This window comes from Lissotriton vulgaris, chromosome 1_2 (genome assembly GCF_964263255.1).
Source record: "Lissotriton vulgaris chromosome 1_2, aLisVul1.2, whole genome shotgun sequence".
In the NCBI taxonomy this organism is placed as follows: domain Eukaryota; kingdom Metazoa; phylum Chordata; class Amphibia; order Caudata; family Salamandridae; genus Lissotriton; species Lissotriton vulgaris.
The window spans coordinates 76,266,398-76,285,135 of record NC_141686.1 but is presented as its reverse complement, the minus strand read 5'-3'; the positions used below and the strand labels follow the sequence as shown (position 1 = coordinate 76,285,135).

Here is an 18,738-nt window from a genome sequence, read left to right as displayed (position 1 = left end):
TGCCTAAGGTGGTCACGGCCTTCCACATTGGGCAGTCCATCACATTGCCCACCTTCTTTCCGCCTCCGCACCCCTCGAGAGAGGAGGAGAGGCTCCACCGTCTGGACCCAAAACGTGCGCTCTCGTTCTATCTGGATCGCACACGCCAATTCCGGGTGGATGATCAACTCTTTGTTGGGTACGCGGGCGCTAAGAAAGGGAAAGCGGTGCACAAGAGGACCATCTCTCGATGGATCATCATGTGCATCCAGGCGTGTTACTCCTTGGCTAAGAAGGAACCCCCTGTTGGGCTGAGGGCTCATTCTACTCGAGCCACGGCCACTACAACTGCCTTGGGCAGCGGTGTGCCCTTGCAGGACATCTGCCAGGCAGCTACGTGGGCCTCGTTGCACACGTTTGCAAGGCACTACTGCCTGGACAGTCAAGTCCGGAGGGATGGCTACTTCGGCCGTTCCGTTCTCCAGGACTTTCTGGTGTGAATATTGGTTCGCAGACCCACCACCACGGGGATGGTATTGCTGGGGTATCTATTCTAAGGTAAGGAATCTATCACTAACGTGTCTCTTTCAGATGCACAAGTTACTACTTGTGTAACGATATATCTGTAAGAGACATTAGTTAGTGACAGATTCCTTACCGACCCACCCATTCTCCCCGTTCTGCGAACCGATATCTAGGGTTAAGGTAAATTCCCCTTCAGGGCCCTAGTTTCTTGGCACCAGTGTCGGTTTTTGTCATGGCTCTGCGCTTCTGGCGCGGAAAAGCTGTGGCTAAGAACTGACGTCAGCACGCGGAGGCGGCGTCTAAGTACTCCGACGACGTCATCACGGCGCCGACGACGGACGCGGAGCCGCAGACGACGCCTACCGACGCGCAAGGTTACTGCTACGCAAAACTTTCCGGATCCAGTCTGACGCCTGGGGATATTCTAAGGTAAGGAATCTATCACTAACTAATGTCTCTTACAGATATATCGTTACACAAGTAGTAACTTGTGCGAATATTCAAATCACCAAAGACTGCATTTTATCATATATTTTGAAAGGAACTCATCTAATGAGGACAGAAAATCCCCAAAATTCCTGGGGCGGGGGTGAAATATCAAAATACATAAAATAATATAAAAGCCCGTAGATTCTGCACCCAGCAATTCCTCAGTGTCAAACATGGAGAACTTAAGCAGGTGCTTATAAATAATAGCGAACTTGACACCCTTTTCCCCTACTCTATCCAGGTGCAACATGTAGTAGCCAGTTGGACCCACTAGTGCAGCATCGACCGCTGAACTAACGAAAATATATCAGTCTTTCCCTCACCTAACACTTAATAATTATGGAGAGCATTCTTATGTAGTGAGTGAATATTACACAATAGGGCATGAATCCCCTGTCCACCTAAGGAGTGGTAAACTTATGAAGATGGGAAAATCCTACAAGGAGGAATTTTAATTATTTGGCGACTGGAGCTGGCTATATTTTGTATTCTTCAGGTACTTTAACTATGCTTTTGAAGGTCTGTATCCTATGCTAACGTGCATTACTGTTTATATATTCACGTCAGTTCCCAGATTGTATTGACAATTGTGTTCCTAAACGTTTGTGCTCTTTTATGCTTTGGTAAATGATTGTCTGTTAAATTGCATCAGTAGTCTGGTGTTTAAGGTTGCTAAATATTTTATTGTATTGTGTTGTATTTCCTATTTAATACATTTATTTAAATGATTTTCGCTAATCGTGCAAATACATTTTTCATTTGAAAATCCAGACCCAGTCACTAGTTGGCGGAGTAATGCACAAAATTGGAATTTAGAGGCGCTTCAGTCTGCAGAACTAGTGTTATAAGTAACTTAACTTTTCTTATGGACTAAGCATACACAAAGGTCTGAAATGAGTGAGTAATTTCCCCACAGTCTGTGATACTAAATTTGCCGTTTGTTACTATATTTGAGTTAATGAGCTGTTTTTGAAGTGCTTGAGAAACAGTTTTTTGCACTTTGCGTGTTATTTTTTTTATGTGCTTAGTGATCTTGCAATACATTTTTTCAGAATCTTTTGGATGATGTGGAAGAGTTTTTTGAACGCGCTCAGGAGGCCAGGATGGATGAGATCCCAGATTCCAGTAAACTGCAAGCTCTAATTGACATGGGGACTGGTCTCTATGTTGAACTTCCCGAATTGCCCCGACTAAAGCAGGAGCTGCAGCAAGCCCGTTGGTTGGATGAGGTTCGAATTACTCTTTCAGACCATCAGAGGGTCACTTTAGATGTCATGAAAAAGCTGATTGATTCTGGTGTTGGGCTGGCATCTCAACATGCTGTTGAGAAGGCAATGGCTGAGCTGCAGGAGCTTCTGACTATTTCCGAAAAGTGGGAAGAGAAAGCAAAAGCCTGCTTACAATCTAGGTAAGTTATGTGTCCTCCCTCTCTCAAAAATGTTTCACATTTTTTGTCTGTAACACCAGATGCAAATTGGTTTGTATGGCAAAATAAATTATATCTTCTTTTAGTGGCATACGCACTTAATATGTTCTTGAAGATTAACTTCATCTGTTTAAACATAAGCAGCACAAAGTGGTTTCCAAATGATTTATTGGATTTTTTAATTCATATCTGTTGAAGAATTTTAAATTTGCATGGTGCAGTTTTAAGTTGAAATAAGTTTTTATGACATTTTGAAATAAATCCGCAACAGCCCACAGGTAGACAGGAGATACCATAGAAGACCCAGAAGTGAAGAACAAGCATTAATCATCAAGTTCGCTGCTCCACCCTTTCGAGCCATCTAAAGGTGGAGTCTTGGAGTCCTCTGCCTGTATAATAATCATCCTATTTGAAAGTATCTGAAAGTTTTTGTACATAGAGCTTCTCATTGCAAGAAAGTTCTTTAAAGTCTCTACCACAATATTCCCAGAGACAACCCCACTGTTTGGCGAAATCTTTTTCTTTGCCTCGTGTTAGTTTCAAGAGCTTCACCCCCTTTTCGGCAGGAAGACAGGCGGGGAAATCAGGACTGCCCAGAAGGTATGCTCACCTCTGCTGACACCACCCCTCAGGTGGGGGAGGCGAAGTGAAGCTCACTCTTAAATCTCGCAATCTTGCACATGGAAGGCACCCTCTAATCAGGGTCAGGGATTATGCTCACTCCCCCACTTGGGTTGAGCACATTAAGTGTGTAGTCTTCCTAAGGTCAGCAGCCCATTTGTTACTACCTTGCTACCCCAGTAATGCCCCTAAAAACAATATTTAGGGGCACCCCTTAACCCAGCTCAGGAGTTCTTGACAACCTAAGAAGATTAGCAAAGAACACAATGCAGCAGAAGATGATCCAGGCTACCACTGTTTTTTCCCCAGCCCTACCAGCCTGCCTGCACCTTCAAGAAACGCCTGCAGCATGACAACTTCCAGCCTGAAGACCAGCGACCTCCAAAAACCCTGTAAGGACTGATCAGCTTTGAAAAAGACTGAATACTCTCAAAGACAGAGACTCTGTCTCCAAAAAGAACTCCAGGGCCCTGCTGAAACGTGAACACTCACCTTCCAGACCTAACTCTGCACCCGATACACACGACCTGAGTCCAGGTGGCCCACCGGTCCAGAAGAGGTTCCCCAATGGTCTTGAGGACAAATCCATTGAGGGGGTGACATCTCCCAGCCTTGGTGTCGACGCCTGCAACCTCTGCAACAAGAACCCCCTTGACCCGACCTCCCCAGTGAGGAGAAACCCAATGTCCAAAGACACCCCTGCATCCTCTGGCCCTGCATCCTGGTCACCAGAACCAATGGAGTCTGGATGTCGCCTGGCTTCTCCACCTCCCCACTTGGCTCCTGGGTCCGCTGAGTAGACCTCCTGGTCTGAGCCTGCAGCCTGAAACCGGAACTGACGCTGTCCACAGGTTAACATTGGTCACCCGACGCTGTGTTAGCACCTTGCACCCTGCCGCCTCTGTGCCATTGGTGTTGTAGTTTTGGTTCTTTGGTCACCTTCACACCCCCTGGGTCTTCTCCACTCCCCTCCCATTTGTACTTACCTCAGCTCCTAAAGATTGTCCTCCAAGACCTCGTTACTTGCTTGTACGCATCCTCCAACCAATGTGCCCTAGTCCCCATTGACTAGCATTGGCACCCCTTCACTCTGCACCTGGCGCCCCCTATTGCCATTGGTGGTGCACCTTGAGTGCAGAATTGAACTTTGGGGAAACCTTGATTGTACTCCCAAAAGGACCACACCAAAATTCGTTGTACATATCTGCAATTACTAACTTCGTTTTTCTCATCGGATTGCATGGTGTGGCCTTTTACTGAAACATGTTCTAAATGTTGGTTCTGCCTTACATTGCCACAAAGTAACTTAGTGTCTAATTGTCGTGTTACTAATGTACCGCAGCACCTAAACTATATTATTTGTTTTGCATTAAGTTAATAAAAAGTAACTGAAAAGTAACTAGAAAATAATCAGAAGTAATTTCAAGTTTACAATTTATTTTCTATACTGCAAAGTAATTTGCATGCTTATAAAAAAACACAGTATTTCGAAAAGTATTGCTGCTTTGAAAGAATCCCTTAACTACAACTAAGTAGTTATTGGTTCTAGAAATAAAATTACATATTACGTCTGTGTTCAGTCTTTAAGTGTGTGACATAATTGCTTGCCTGAGTGTGCACAATAAATGCTTAACACAGCCCTCTGATAAGCCTAAATGCTCAGCCCAGCTACCACTAACTTGAGAGTAAGGTATTATCTACTTTAACCTCTGCCATACCTTTGAGGACTCAATAGACTTTTTTGGTATAGTATTTACAGAGCTAGCTTCCTACAGTAGGGTAACACCCACAAAGGCTAAAATCCAACATATCCTTGATTTTCAAACCTAGTAAGGACCTTGACGATTGTGGATTATATAGCTCAATCTCCTTCCTTAACATAAGTGCTAAACTTTTGACTAAAATCCCTACACCATACTGCAACCCTTGATGAGAGACCTGATACGATTCAGATACTTGATGCATGAGGTGTAGTGCACCCTGCCTCAAGGGTGACTAACCTATGCCTCATGCAGTGTTGGGTAGGCATAACACAAAGGGATGTGTGCCATGTCTACTCTTCACTTTTAGCTGCACCAAAAACATGCAGGCTGCAATGACAGTAGTGCATGTTGGTGGTTAGAGGTCTCTCAGGGTGGCATAATACATGCTGCAGCACTCAGAGGCCTTTCCCTGGCCACCATGCCCTCGGTACCATAGGTGCCCCTTACAAGGGCCTAACTGGTAGGCCAAGGTTGTGCCAAATGTGGAAACAGAGGTATGATTTTTGGGAAAGAGCAGAAGTGCTGCAGCCTGGTTAGCAGGATCCCAGCACAAGCTCAGTCAGTTTGGCATCAAGTATTAGGAAATGGGTTAGGGGGTGACCATGCAGAAAGGGGAACTTTCCTAAATCCAACTCCCCGCATTACTGATATATTTAAAGGAGCAAAGGATAAAGTGTTGGGCAAAGCACTTATAGAAGGCTGTGGTGAACCCATCAGAACCTGGTACCCTAGAGTAGCACAGTTTGGATATGGCCGTAGGGATTTCTTCTTTCGCTAGCAGTCTATGCAAGGCCTTTCGGTCCATAGTGTAAGTAACTGGGCCTCAGCCAAATAATGCAAGTGCACCTATTGGTCTATCCACTCTCTTCCTACAAAACCCCTGGCCAATCCACATTCACAAAGGGCTACCAGAGAGGGGGTTACAGGGGTAATAACAACAAAGGCAGAGGCAAAAACGACACCTCCCGCTCTGCCTCAACCCCTACCCAATGACTTTCCTCCCTCCCCCCCCCCCCCCCCCCCCCCCCCCCCAACATTCCACTCCTGTGGGGGGAAGACTCCAACAATTCCTGCCTGCCTGGATCAACATCACATCAGACAGGTGGGTGCAACAAATTATTCAGTCAGGTTACTGTCTAGAACTAACATCTACCCCCTTACCCCCCCAAACATACCACCCAAACAGCATCCAATGTCACAAGAACATCTATCACTGTTAAAGCAAGAAGTAGCATCTCTGCTAGAAAAAAAGTGCAATAGAACTAATTCCTCAGCACCAGCAAAACAAGGGGGTTTACTCTCTTTACTTTCTAATTCCAAAGAAGGACGGCTCTCTAAGGCCTATTTTAGACCTCAGACCCCTGAACATATACATACAGTCAGACCATTTTCACATGGTCACACTCCAGGAAGTCCTTCCTCTCTTGACACAAGACGACTTCCTGTCTACTCTAGGCCTCGTGGACGCATACTTCCACATTCCCATTCACAAGGCTCACAGGAAGTATATCAGGCTTGTAATAGACGGACAGCACTACCAATTGAAAGTACTCCCATTCGGAGTCACAACAGCACCAAGGGTGTTCACCAAGTGCTTGGCAGTGGTGGCAGCGCATCTACGAAGACAGCACATCCATGTCTTCCCGTACCTCGACGACTGGCTCATAAAAGCCAGCTCACACAATCAATGCGTAAAACACACTCATGCCGCCATCCAGCTGCTCCACAACTTGGGGTTCACAACAAACCACACCAAGTCCCATCTACAACCATCCAAAGTACAACAGTACCTTGATGCCACAATAAACACTTCAACAGCGCTAGCTTATCCCACTCCAGCAAGGATAGCCAGCATGCAAAATCTCCTAACAAGCTACAACACTACCTCCCAGCACGAGTGTTCATGCAACTCATAGGGATGATGGCCTCTTGCATCTTCATAGTACCTCATGCAAGACTTCAAATGCGTCCGCTACAAGAATGCTTATCATGTCAGTGGAACCAGGCTCAAGGTCATTTGACAGACCTAGTGTTAGTAGACAGTCGGACTCATTGCTCTCTGCAGTGGTGGAACACCAAAAACCTTTCCAAGGGACGACTGTTCCTAGAGCCAGTTCCTCAAATAATCTTGACTGTGGACGCATCGCCCTCCGGCTGGGGAACTCACCTACTGCAAAAATCCATGCAAGGCAGGTGGACACTGCACAAAAGTTACTTCACATCAATCATCTGGAGTTACTAGCAATATTCCTGGCACTAAAGGCTTTCCAGAAGCAAGTAGCAAACAAAGCTGTGTTAGTCCGGACAGACAACATGACAGCAATGTATTACATACAGAAGCAAGGAGGCACGCACTCCCTGCAACTATCAACTAGCACTGGATATATGGAGGTGGGCCATGCCTCAGAACATATTCCTTCTAGCCCAACATGTCCCAGGAGTACAAAATACTATAGCGGATCTGTTAAGTCGTCAAACACAACAGACCCACGAATGGGAACTTCATATGCAAGTTCTTCAGCCATTCTTTCAGATGTGGGGACAACCTCAGATAGACCTATTTGCCACCCACGAAAATGTAAAATACACAAGCTTCGCTGCCAGATATCCATACCCACTGTCCAAAGGCGATATGGATGAATTGGTCAAACAAATTTGCGTACACTTTTCCACCTCTACCTCTCATGCCACTAGTAGTACGCAAACTACAGCAGCATTCTCTGACCCTCATCCTATCAATCAATCAATCAATCAAAGACATTTATAGAGTGCACTACTTACCCGTAGGGTCTCAAGGCGCTTGGGGGGGGTGGGGGGGGGTGGGGGGGGGGGGCTACTGCTCGAATAGCCAGGTCTTCAGCTTCTTCCTGAAGGAGAGGTGGTCTTGGGTCAGGCGCAGGTCGGTCGGGAGGGAGTTCCAGGTCTTGGCGGCCAGGTAGGAGAAGGACCTTCCTCCTGTTGTCGCTCTTCGGATGCGGGGGACAGCGGCGAGGGCGTGGCTGGCTGATCGGAGGTGGCGTTTCGGAGCGTAGAAGTTGATACGGTTGTTGAGGTAGCTCGGGCCTTGCTTGTGTAAGGCTTTGTGTGCGTGGGTGAGGAGACGGAAGGTGATTCTTTTGTTGACGGGGAGCCAGTGCAGGTCTCTCAGATGTCCGGAGATGTGGCTGTAGCGTGGGATGTCGAGGATGAGTCTGGCTGAGGCGTTCTGGATCCGCTGGAGTCTCTTCTGGAGCTTGGCGGTGGTTCCGGCGTAGAGGGCGTTGCCGTAGTCCAGTCGGCTGGTGACGAGGGCCTGGGTGACGGTTTTCCTGGTCTCGGTGGGGATCCACCGGAAGATCTTCCGTAGCATGCGCAGGATGTTGAAGCACGACGAGGAGACGGCGTTGACTTGTCTGGTCATGGAGAGCGAGGAGTCCAGGATGAAGCCCAAGTTGCGTGCGTGGTCTGTCGGTTTGGGTGCGGTGCCCAGGGCGGGGGGCCACCAGGAGTCGTCCCAGGCGGAGGGCGAGGAGCCCAGGATGAGGACCTCCGTCTTGTCTGAGTTCAGTTTCAGGCGGCTGGTCGTCATCCACTCGGCTACCTCTTTCATCCCTTTGTGCAGGTTGGCTCTGGCGGCGGCGGGGTCGTTGGTCAGGGACAGGATCAGCTGGGTGTCGTCGGCGTAGGAGATTATGTTGAGGCTGTGTTGGCGTGCGATGGCCGCGAGGCTAAACGTACGCTATCTGTTCCTCCTTACGCCCACCTCATGTAGACGTTGAAGAGGGTGGGGCTCAGAGAGGATCCTTGGGGGACGCTGCAGATGACTTCGGTGGCCTCTGACTTGTACGGTGGTAGGTGGACTCTCTGCGTTCTTCCGTTGAGGAAGGAGATGATCTAGTCCAGTGCCTTCTCCTGGATTCCGACGTTGCTGAGGCGATGCACTAGGGTGCGGTGGCAGACTGTGTCGAATGCCGCGGAGAGGTCTAGGAGGATGAGGGCCGCTGTGTCTCCGTTGTCCATCAGGGCTCGGATGTCGTCGGTGGCAGCGATGAGGGCGGTCTCGGTGCTGTGTTTGGCTCGGAAGCCGGACTGTGAGGGGTCCATTCGTCTCGAGGAAGGCGGCCAGCTGTTTGTTGACGGTCTTCTCGATGACTTTTGCAGGAAACGTGAGGAGCGAGATGGGGCGGTAGTTCTTGAGTTCGGTGGGGTCCGCTGTGGGTTTCTTGAGTAGAGCGCTGAGTTCGGCGTGCTTCCAGCTCTCAGGGAAGGTGGCGGAGTCGAAGGAGGTGTTGATGATGTCCCGTAGGTGGGGTGCGATGATAGCGTCGGCTTTGTTGAAGACGTGGTGAGGGCAGGGGTCGGTTGGAGATCCGGAGTGGACGGAGTTCATCATGCGGACCGTGTCTTCGGTGCTGACCGGGGTCCAGGCGCGGAGGGTGGTGGTGGGTGGCGTTGCTGCGGTCGTGGCGTGCGTCGGTTGGCTGCTGAAGCTGTTGTGTATGTCTGCGATCTTGTTGTGGAAGTAGGTGGCGAGGGAGTTGCAGAGGTCTTGCGATGGGGTGATGTCGTTGTTTCCGGCGTTGGGGTTGGAGAGCTCTTTCACGATGTTCCAACGTGGGCCAGACAACCGTGGTACACCACACTGCTACAACTGTCTGTGGTACCACACCAAAAACTGCACCTATCTCCACACCTCTTAACATAGAACCGTGGAGAGCAGACACCCGGACCCAGCTCAGCTCAACCTTGCGATCTGGCTCATGAAGTCCTAGAATTTGGATATTTGAACCTTCCTCCAGACTGCATGAATGTCATTAAAGAAGCTAGACGCCCTACCACTAGGGCATGTTATGCAGCCAAGTGGAAACGATTTGTAATATATTGTCATAACAACGATATTAATCCCTTAGATGTGGCTATTCAACACAACATACTGCATCTTCAAAGATGTAACTTAGCCTATACGTCTATTAGACTACATCTTGATGCAATAGCAGCATATCTGCAAAACAGACAACACCTATCTCTGTTCAGAGTGCCTGCCATTAAAGCATTCATGGAAGGCCTTAAAAGAATAATTCCTCCCAGGGTACCACCTTCACCTGTATGGAATTTAAACGTTGTTCTCACACGGCTAATGGGGTCTCCCTTCGAACCTCTTCACAAATTTGAATTACAATTTTTAACATGGAAAGTTGTGTTCCTAGTAGCTATTACTTCTCTGCGCAGAGTTAGTGAACTACAAGCACTAACCATTCAAGAACCCTTTTTGCAAATGCATCAAAATAAGGTTGTTCTGTGTACTAATCCAAAATTCCTACCTAAAGTCATTTCTCCATTCCATCTCAATCAATCTGTGGAACTGCCCATTTTCTTCTCGCAACCACAGTCAGTAGCAGAAAGAGCTCTTCACACATTAGATGTCAAAAGAGCGTTGCTATACTACATAGAAAGAACACAACCCTTTCGTAAGACAAAGCCACTTTTTGTGTCTTTCTCACCACCACACAAGGATAATCCCATTTCAAAATCTGGGATAGCGAGATGAATTGTCAAATGCATACAGATTTGCTACCACAAAGCTAAACGTACGCTATCTGTTCCTCCTTACGCCCACCCTACCAGAAAGATAGGGGCTTCAATGGCATTTTTAGGGAACATTCCCCTAGATTACATCTGCAGAGCAGCTACATGGTCTACACCGCACACATTCACAAAACACTATTGTGTAGATGTGCAAACAAAACAACAAGCTAGTGTGGGCCAGGCTGTTCTCAAAACATTATTCCAAACTACTGCAACAGTTAGGGGTGGTCGCCGCTAAGAGTGGGTGCTATACAATCTATGCACAGTGCACAATCTGCAGCTCATATGCCTCGAACGGAAAATGCTACTTACCAGTATGCATCTGTTCTTGGCCTGTAGAGCTGCAGAGTTGTACACGCTCAATGCAAAGCTCCATCATTTCCCTAATGGCGAAAAACAATCTGGGGATGGAGCTGATGCCCATGCGCAATGTGGTCCAGAGGAGGAGTCACCTAACTCGTGACTTCTAAAGAACTTTTCAGGACAACAACAAACTGCAAACATCCGGGCCCAACACTAGGTGGCGATCTATGCACAGTGTACAACTCTGCAGTTCCTCTTGCCAATAACAGATGCATACTGGGAAGTAGCATTTTCCTTTAAGGTCCTTTCTAAGGTGAACCAGCATTTCTAATAGCGGATGGTAACTTAATCCATAATGTTGCCGTTCCGTACGAGATACTGCGGCCTCCCCAGCATAAGGTCCGGATCCTTGGAACCTCCATAAGTCTGGCATCTGAAGAATGCAGTTGTCTTGCTGGGTGACACCAGGAGAAAAGCTTCTTAACACCTTCAATGCTAAGGCAATTCCCCCAGAGTGCTGACATCCCTTGAACTCCATTGTTCATGACGAGCTCAGCTAGTCATTAGCACAGCTCAACCGTGCCTCATGACGAGCTGAGTCATGAGCAGCGAAGGGGTTAAGATACATTGGTCCGGTGTTGTGCAAGGCCTTATAGGCTAAGCATAGTGTCTTGAACTGAATGCCCTGTGCCACCGGGAGCCAGTAAAGTCTTCGAATTTCCTCGGTTACTGACTCTATTTAGGGATATTTCTTAGAAGTCTAGCAGATGCGTTTTGAATCATCTGGAGCTTTTTTAAATATTGCTTCTGCATATTTAGGTAGAGTCGATTTCAGAAGTCTAGTCTAGACTGCACAAGGGTAGTCACTACTGTCCTTTTGGAGTCATCAGGAATGTATGGTAAAACGTTTTTCAGTTTTTTGATGGGAAAATGGCATTGGGCTGCTGAGATAAAGTGAGTTTATTATCGATCAGCACCCCCAGGTTTTTTTGCCTTCTGGACTGGTTTTGGTAGTTCCCTCATCTCCGCCGGCCACCAAAGGACATCCCATCTGGGTTACAGATTTCCAAAGATTACCACTTCGGTTTTCCCGGAATTGAGCCTGAGGCAGTGGTTATCCATCCATCTATTTATTTTCACCATGCAGTTATGGAACTGCATTGATAGGGAGGCTTGTCCTTTATACGCTGACACCACCAACTTGGTGTCATTGGTGTATGACGTAAGACTAAAACCGAAGTCTTGGATCAATGGGGCCAGTTCTGAAACATAAATGTTACAAAGTGTTGGACGGAGCAACGAGCCCTGTGGGACCCTGCAAGGGAGGACATAGGGTGTTGACTTGGACTGGTATAGTGCCACCGTTTGTCTCCCATCATTTAGAAAGGAGGACAACAGTAGTGTGGTCGAGCAGTCTTAGGCCTAACACAGAGGAGTGCAAGACATTTGTTGTGCACACAGTGATTTAAAAAATGACACTCAACTCAAAAAGGAGATCCACACCAATTGTTGAAAAATAAGCTTCTCTCAAGATTTATTTTAAAACCAAGATGTTTGCAAAAAACGCCAGATTGTGAAAAAATTATGACACAAAAAAGTGGACACTTAGAGCATTTTTTAATTTGACCATGTTATCCTGTGGTGCATTTTTTTGTTTGACCATGTTATCCTGTGGGAGGAAAACAAGAATGTAGTTTCACAGATAAGTACACGACTTACAAATCCAGTCTTCGGAGTTTATTATTTTTTATTTTATTTTAAATGTTTTATATAGCGCTGGCTAGACCCGGAGGTATCAGAGCGCTTTAAATGAGCATCAGATCATAGTTACAGGTTACATCGTTACAAAGGTCACACAGTTATTAGAGCTTGGCAACATAGTTACTTGTAAGGTAGAGATAAAGAATAAGCACGAATACGAAGGGTAAAAGCAGGCAGGGGGAAAAATTCAGGGGAGGGGGAAGGAGCTGGGGGAGTAGACAGGTAATGAAAGCGGGAAAGAGGAGGGGAGGGTGAAGGACACCGCTTGGAAAGAGGAGGGGAAGGTCGACGGGGACACAAACCGGTAGACGAGTCAAAGCAACGTCCAAAGTCCAGTAAGCAGTGATCCCTGGTGAAGTGGTATCACTTCCCTATCTCAGTTGCGGGAGGCTCCCTTTACGCAGTGGACTCTTTCAGAGGGGTCTCTGAGACTCCAAGGTCTACATACTGGATCCTACCCCAAAAAGGGGAGAGGGAGTGCTTTGGCAAGGGGTGCCATCCCATACCTGAGCTGTGAGTGGCTCCCTTGCCAGTGTGGACTCTCTCAGCGGGTTCGCTGAGACTCCAGAGTATAAATATTGGATCTTTCCCCAACAAGGGGAGAAGGAGTGCTTAGTCAAAGAGCACAAAGGACAGGGGGCTAGGCAGACTAGCAAGCAAGATGAGAGATTCAGGGGAGAGGGGATAGGAGCTAGGGAGTTAGAGAAATGGTACTAAATGGGAACAAATATAATTAATGAGTTATTATATAGCACTGGCTAGACCCGAAGGAATCGTAGCTCCTTACATGAGGAATAATAATGTTGTAATTTACATCAGTTAAAAATATACATAAGTATGAGGAAAAGCATTTAAAGAACATAGGGGACAATGTGAATGGAGCAAGGAAGGGTAAGGGGATAGGGTAAAGGGGTAGGAGGAAGATAGGACGTAGAGACGAGGGGAAAATCTGCCCAAGGTTCGTCTGGGTAGGTGCCTGTAGTTGGGGCTGGGGGAGTCCACAACCCATATCCTCTTTAGCTATATGGTAGCTCCATCGGGCATCAGCCAAATCGCTAGGTCTCCACAGTCTGGGGTAAGTTCTGCAGGTTCCAAGTCCTGATGTGTAGGCAGGTTAGGGGATAGGTTCAAGATCTGGTCAATGTCCAATTGTTGTCCCAGGGAAGTAAAACAACGTATAGGGGGCCACTATGGAAGCCATCTTGGGGTCAGGCAGGGGACTTTACTGTACACTGGTGGCCATCCTAAGGTCAGGCATCTGGCAGTTAAAGTCAATATCCAAGACAGCAGCCGCCAGATAACAACAAATCCAGCGTGCACACACCATCACAAGAACAGACATGCACACACAAATGTGAGCAAACGCTCTCATATGCGCACTGACGCACACACCCAAGCACATAGACCGAAAACATCCAAGAACACAAGCACACATAAAATCTCATGCTCTAATGCAAATATACCCAGAATACATGCATACGCAAACATCAACACATGTACAGACATGCACAAGCACACACAAATGCGCTCAGACCATCATACACGCAGACATGCACAAAAACACAGGCACACATACAATCACATGCTCCAGGACAGAAATACCCTAGGACGTACACACAAATACATGCACACACACACACCATCACACGCACAAACATGCACAAGCACATACAAATGTGCGCACACAATGTTCGAGGCATGTGGGCTGCTGAATTCATATCTGTGCATAGATCGCCGCCTAGTGTTGGGTCCGGATGATCGCACATTGTTGTCCTGGAAGAGTCTTCGAAGTATCACGAGATAGGTGGCTCCTCCCCTGGACTACAGTGCGCATGGGCATCAACTCCATCCTCAGATTGTTTTTTTCCGCCATTGGGTTCAGATGTCTTTGGGTTCCCTCTAGTCTGAATCGATAAAGAACTTTCTTAAGACCAAAAGGTCTTTAGTTTCTTCGTCGGTATAGTCCTTCGTTCGGTGCCTAACTCTTCCAGCTCTGTTCCGAGCCGGATTCCATACACCTGCGTGCTTTCGGCGCGGAGGGCCCAGTCGACGCCTCTGAACCTATCGACTGTTCATCATGGACCGAAGTCCGTTCACGAGATGTCCCGTCTGCAACTCAAAGTATCCCCACATCGACGTCCACCCGGTGTGCAACAAGTGTCTGTCGCCGGACCATGATGAAGCCAGTTGCATGGCTTGTTCCCGCTTCTAGTCCAAGAAGACGCTTAAGCATCGACGCGCTGCGCGCCAGGAGGTCCAGCACACTGCACCGGCGCCTGCAGACATTTTCGATGCCGGGATGTCGAGGAAGAAGCTAACCGGGACATCGGTGACAACCTGTCGAATCCCGCGTCAGACGTCGACTACAACTACGACGCGGACGCCGAAATGTTCTAAGCTGAAGAAGTCGTCGACGAGGTAGGGGACAGACGACGGGGCCTTTGGGGCCATGGAGGATAGCTCGGACGAAGAGCTACCTCGCACTGACACTGGGGCCGTAACGATTCATAAGGCTCAGGTCGAGGGATCGCCACTAGGCCTTACCCAAGATCTTACGATGGGTTTTACGGCCCCGCCTTCGGGCTCGGCCACGGACATTGCTATTGAGCCGCACCCTGGAAAATCGAAACCGAAAGTGAAACCTACGGTCTCGACACAAGCAACAGCACTGGCGCCCCCCTCGAAACCGAAAGTGCGCATTACTTTGGTCGGATCCAAGGCCTTGGATCCCTCGGCGCCGAAGAAGCAGAAGGGTGTTGTCGATGCGAAGGCTCAAGTCAAGGGCGTCGAGACGAAGTCTGCCGCGCCGAAGACTAAAGTCAAGGTGGTCGAGCCGAGTAAGTCGATGCCGAAGGCGGTCAACACCAACAAAGGACTCGGTGACCCGAAGGTTCTCGAGACTCTGCGTCAACATGACAATGCCAAGAGCGGCGCACCCCGAGATCCCACTCCTAGTGGGGCCTCGAAGGATCCCGTCGACTCGGCGCGCCTGTCCGCCGCTTTCACCAAGCAAGTGACGGACTCCCTACAGCGCATCAAGGAGAAGGCCTCGGCTGTCGGACCAAGAGATCCTCCACCTTCGAAGCCGGTCGAGAAACCTCACAAGGCGTCGACGCCCATTCACTTCACGTTGCCGCCGAAGGCTTTCACCCCTAGAGCGGTCGCTAGCGTCCCCGAGAAGGTGTCCTCGGTGCCGAAGTCGTCGACGGTTGTTTCCACCTTGAAGCATCGGCAATCTTCGGTAGAAGAACAACAAGAACATTTTATTGATGCCAAAACAAGCAGACTTTCCCTCCACAAGCGAAAAATTGCCCCGTAACAACCAATGGAGTCCTACAAGATTCCTCTAAAAAGAAAGAAGGACTCTGCTTCGACTCCTGTCCTTGTGGAACCACTTTCACCACAGACTCATGATGTCTCACCCACTTACTCTGATGTGGACGCTGGGGAGGGCGATGATGAGGATGAGTACAGCTATCCTGTCTATACAGACCCTGATGATACCAATGTACCCTGGGCTGCTGGTGCTGACCCAGGTGATCCTCATTCTGGACAAGACACTCAACTTTATTCTGTGAAGACATCACCTATAGAGGATTCAGCAGCGTTCAATGCCATCTGGGGAAGCGGGACAAAGCAAATTGTCGCCTTCTTATCTTTGGCAGCAAACAGGAGAGAACACCTCACGAAAAAAGAAAGGAGAAAGGAGGCCACCCCGTACAGTAAGATTTGGGTTCTTGCTAAGATATATGCTTCGAGGGCGTGGAGGGGGTAAATGTTGCCATCTTAATTTCGGCGGCAAACTAGGCGGCCAGCTGACCGTTGGAGTCACCACGGGAGAGAAAGGTGGATCCACGGTTTAATAAAGGCACATTCTCTTAACAAAATCTCTTTTGGATGCCTACCTCCTTTTGGCCCAAGCCACCAGAGAGGACGTGGTAGAGGTCTGAGTGGTGGGGGCGCTGAATCTTTGAGGTCGGGGGCTACACTGGGGTAGGGCGTAGATCGTGTCTCAAAGCTTCATCGTTAAACAGCCAGGAGAAGACTTGTAGAGGAGGGCTGCACAGTGTGGAGGGTCGGAGTCTGCTCCTGAGCAATCCGACGCATCCCAGTTGGGTGGTCGTCATGCAGGATACATGCAGCTGCCAGGGGAGCAGAGAGGAAGGCTGCCCCGAGAAAATGCTTGAAACCAGGCCTCTGTGTTTCGGGTTGAGGTCCACGTCTGAGGGCCCTTTTGTGCAGGGAGCAGTCAAACAGGGCACGGTAACAAGAAGCGCCCGCCCAAACCAGAGCCTCGGAGGGCCGATGGGGTTCCAACATGCATGCCCAAAAACCAGTCCCTCTGAGGTCCTATGGGGGTCCGCGCTGGCAGGCCCTTTCATGCGGGTTGCAGATAGACAAGGCAGGGCGACGAGAAGCGGCACGCTCATACCAGGGTACTTTACTGTGGCGTGTCCAACAGTGATCCAGCCTCGTATCTGTGCAATGGAAGTTGTAGGAACGGTTCCCGGTCAGCTCGGTGCGGCCAATCTTGGCTGAGAGCAGCAAGAAGGGCAGGTGAGGCAGGCGAGATGGAGGAGCGTTTGGTCGCTGTGTGTCGTTGTGAGAAAGTGCCATTTTTCTTTCATTGGTATGCCCCCACTTTTTCTGAACTGCTGATGTGCTTTGACTGCGTGTGCCCTGAGTTCCTGCCAACCAGGTACCCAGGGCCTGTTTTCCTTCCCTAAAACTGCTGAAGCTAAAAACCCAATTGGCATCTCTGGCCACCTGTCAGCCCCTAGTAAATGGTACCCTAGGTACCCAGGGCATGGTAACCAGAGAAGACCCCTGAGGGCTGCAGCACTTATTGTGCCACCCTCAGGGGCCCTGTACCCTGACACCCACACACTGCCTTTGCAGGCTGAGTGTCTGAGTACAGAACCAAACAAAGAGTCGACATGGCACACATCCCTGTGTGCCATGCCGGCAGAACCCACTACCCCGGAATACTTCAGTCACCTGTCTAGCTGGGTGCCCTATGCCAGAGGTGTGGGCACAGGTCCATGAGCCCTGTGCCCCTAGAGTACCCAGGGCCATTCCTGGGCACTGTAAGTGCAGTGATGCCATTAAGAGTATATGGTGCTGGGAGTTTGTCATTACGAACTCCACAGCACCATAATGGCTACACTGTAGACTGACAAGTTTGGTACCAAACGTCTCAGCACATTAAACCCACACTAAAGCCAGTGTGGGATTTAATGTAAAATGCTCCAGATGGCATCTTAAAGATGACCTCTGAAAACCTAACCTACAATCCACGTCTGGGCTGCCACACTGCAGACATGTCGCTGGACCCCTGGATAGGAGAGCTCCCGCTCTCCTGGGCCTGCAACAATGCACATCCTGGGCGAGGTGCTAGGTCTCCTCCCCCAGGATGGGCAGGGGGAAGCTTCAAAGGCATGCCGCCTCTGTGAGCTTCCCCAGACCATTTGCTGTACCCAGCAACCAGCCCCCACCAGTCCTGACCCCCACTCTGGCGGGAAGACTGGCGGGAAAAACTACGTCAGGAAGGGGGGTGTGCCAGCCTGTGCCAAGCCCACCCCTCAGGTGGGGGAGACGAGGTGAAGCACAACCCTGGGCTCCGGCCATCTTGAAGATGGGGAGCCCTGCCCAATCCCAGCTAGGCTCCTGCCCCCCTCCCACAGGAGAGGAGCAGGCTAGGGGGTGCCCCTGTCCTTGCCCTACCTGTAACGCCACTAAATTTAGTATTTAGGGGCTCCCTGAACCTTCCTTCCTTAGATCCTGATACTAAAAGAAGAAAGAAGATCAAGAAGAAGACTCGCCGTGCAGCTGCTAACAACAGGACGACAACAACTGACTTGGCCCCAGTCCTACTGGCCTGTCGATCCTGGAACCTGCTCCTGCTTAATCCCGGTGACTCCTGCGGACAGCAACCTTGGGACACCCGGAGAACCTGCCTGCCTTGACCCTCTTGAAGATTGGGACTCCCATCAGCAGAGGCTCTGCTGCAACAACCCACCTGGTGCCCACCAGGAAGCTCCGGACCAGCCCACTCTGCACCCGCCGAGCCCAGGCCGGGCCCCACCGAACCAAGACTACGAGGACGTCCCCCCGGTGACTGGGACCTGAAGTCCAGTGCCCAAAGACCCTCCTTGACGAACCAGCAACCCCAATTTACCTTGAAGAGTTTCTAAGTGTGAACTTTTAAAACCGCTTTATATTAATGCAAATTCACTACAGTAACTAAAACGGTTTTACTAAATTGGTTTCAGTTTAGACCCCAGGACTGAATCTAGGATCTAGTCC

At 49.2% G+C, this 18,738-nt stretch overlaps 1 protein-coding gene across 3 annotated transcripts in view; it reads left to right on the top strand.

Moving 5' to 3' along the window:
* The window catches only part of KDM5A (lysine demethylase 5A), a 937,903-nt gene that overhangs the window by 538,136 nt on the left and 381,029 nt on the right, over positions 1-18,738 (top strand). For all 3 annotated transcript variants that reach the window (XR_015307532.1, XM_086952835.1, XM_086952834.1), the window contains one exon: positions 2,046-2,401. Coding sequence is in view for 2 of the 3 variants with exons in the window: in XM_086952835.1 (XP_086808961.1) it covers positions 2,046-2,401 (356 nt within the window). In the remaining variant the exon portion in view is untranslated. The remainder of the gene's footprint in view (positions 1-2,045; positions 2,402-18,738) is intronic.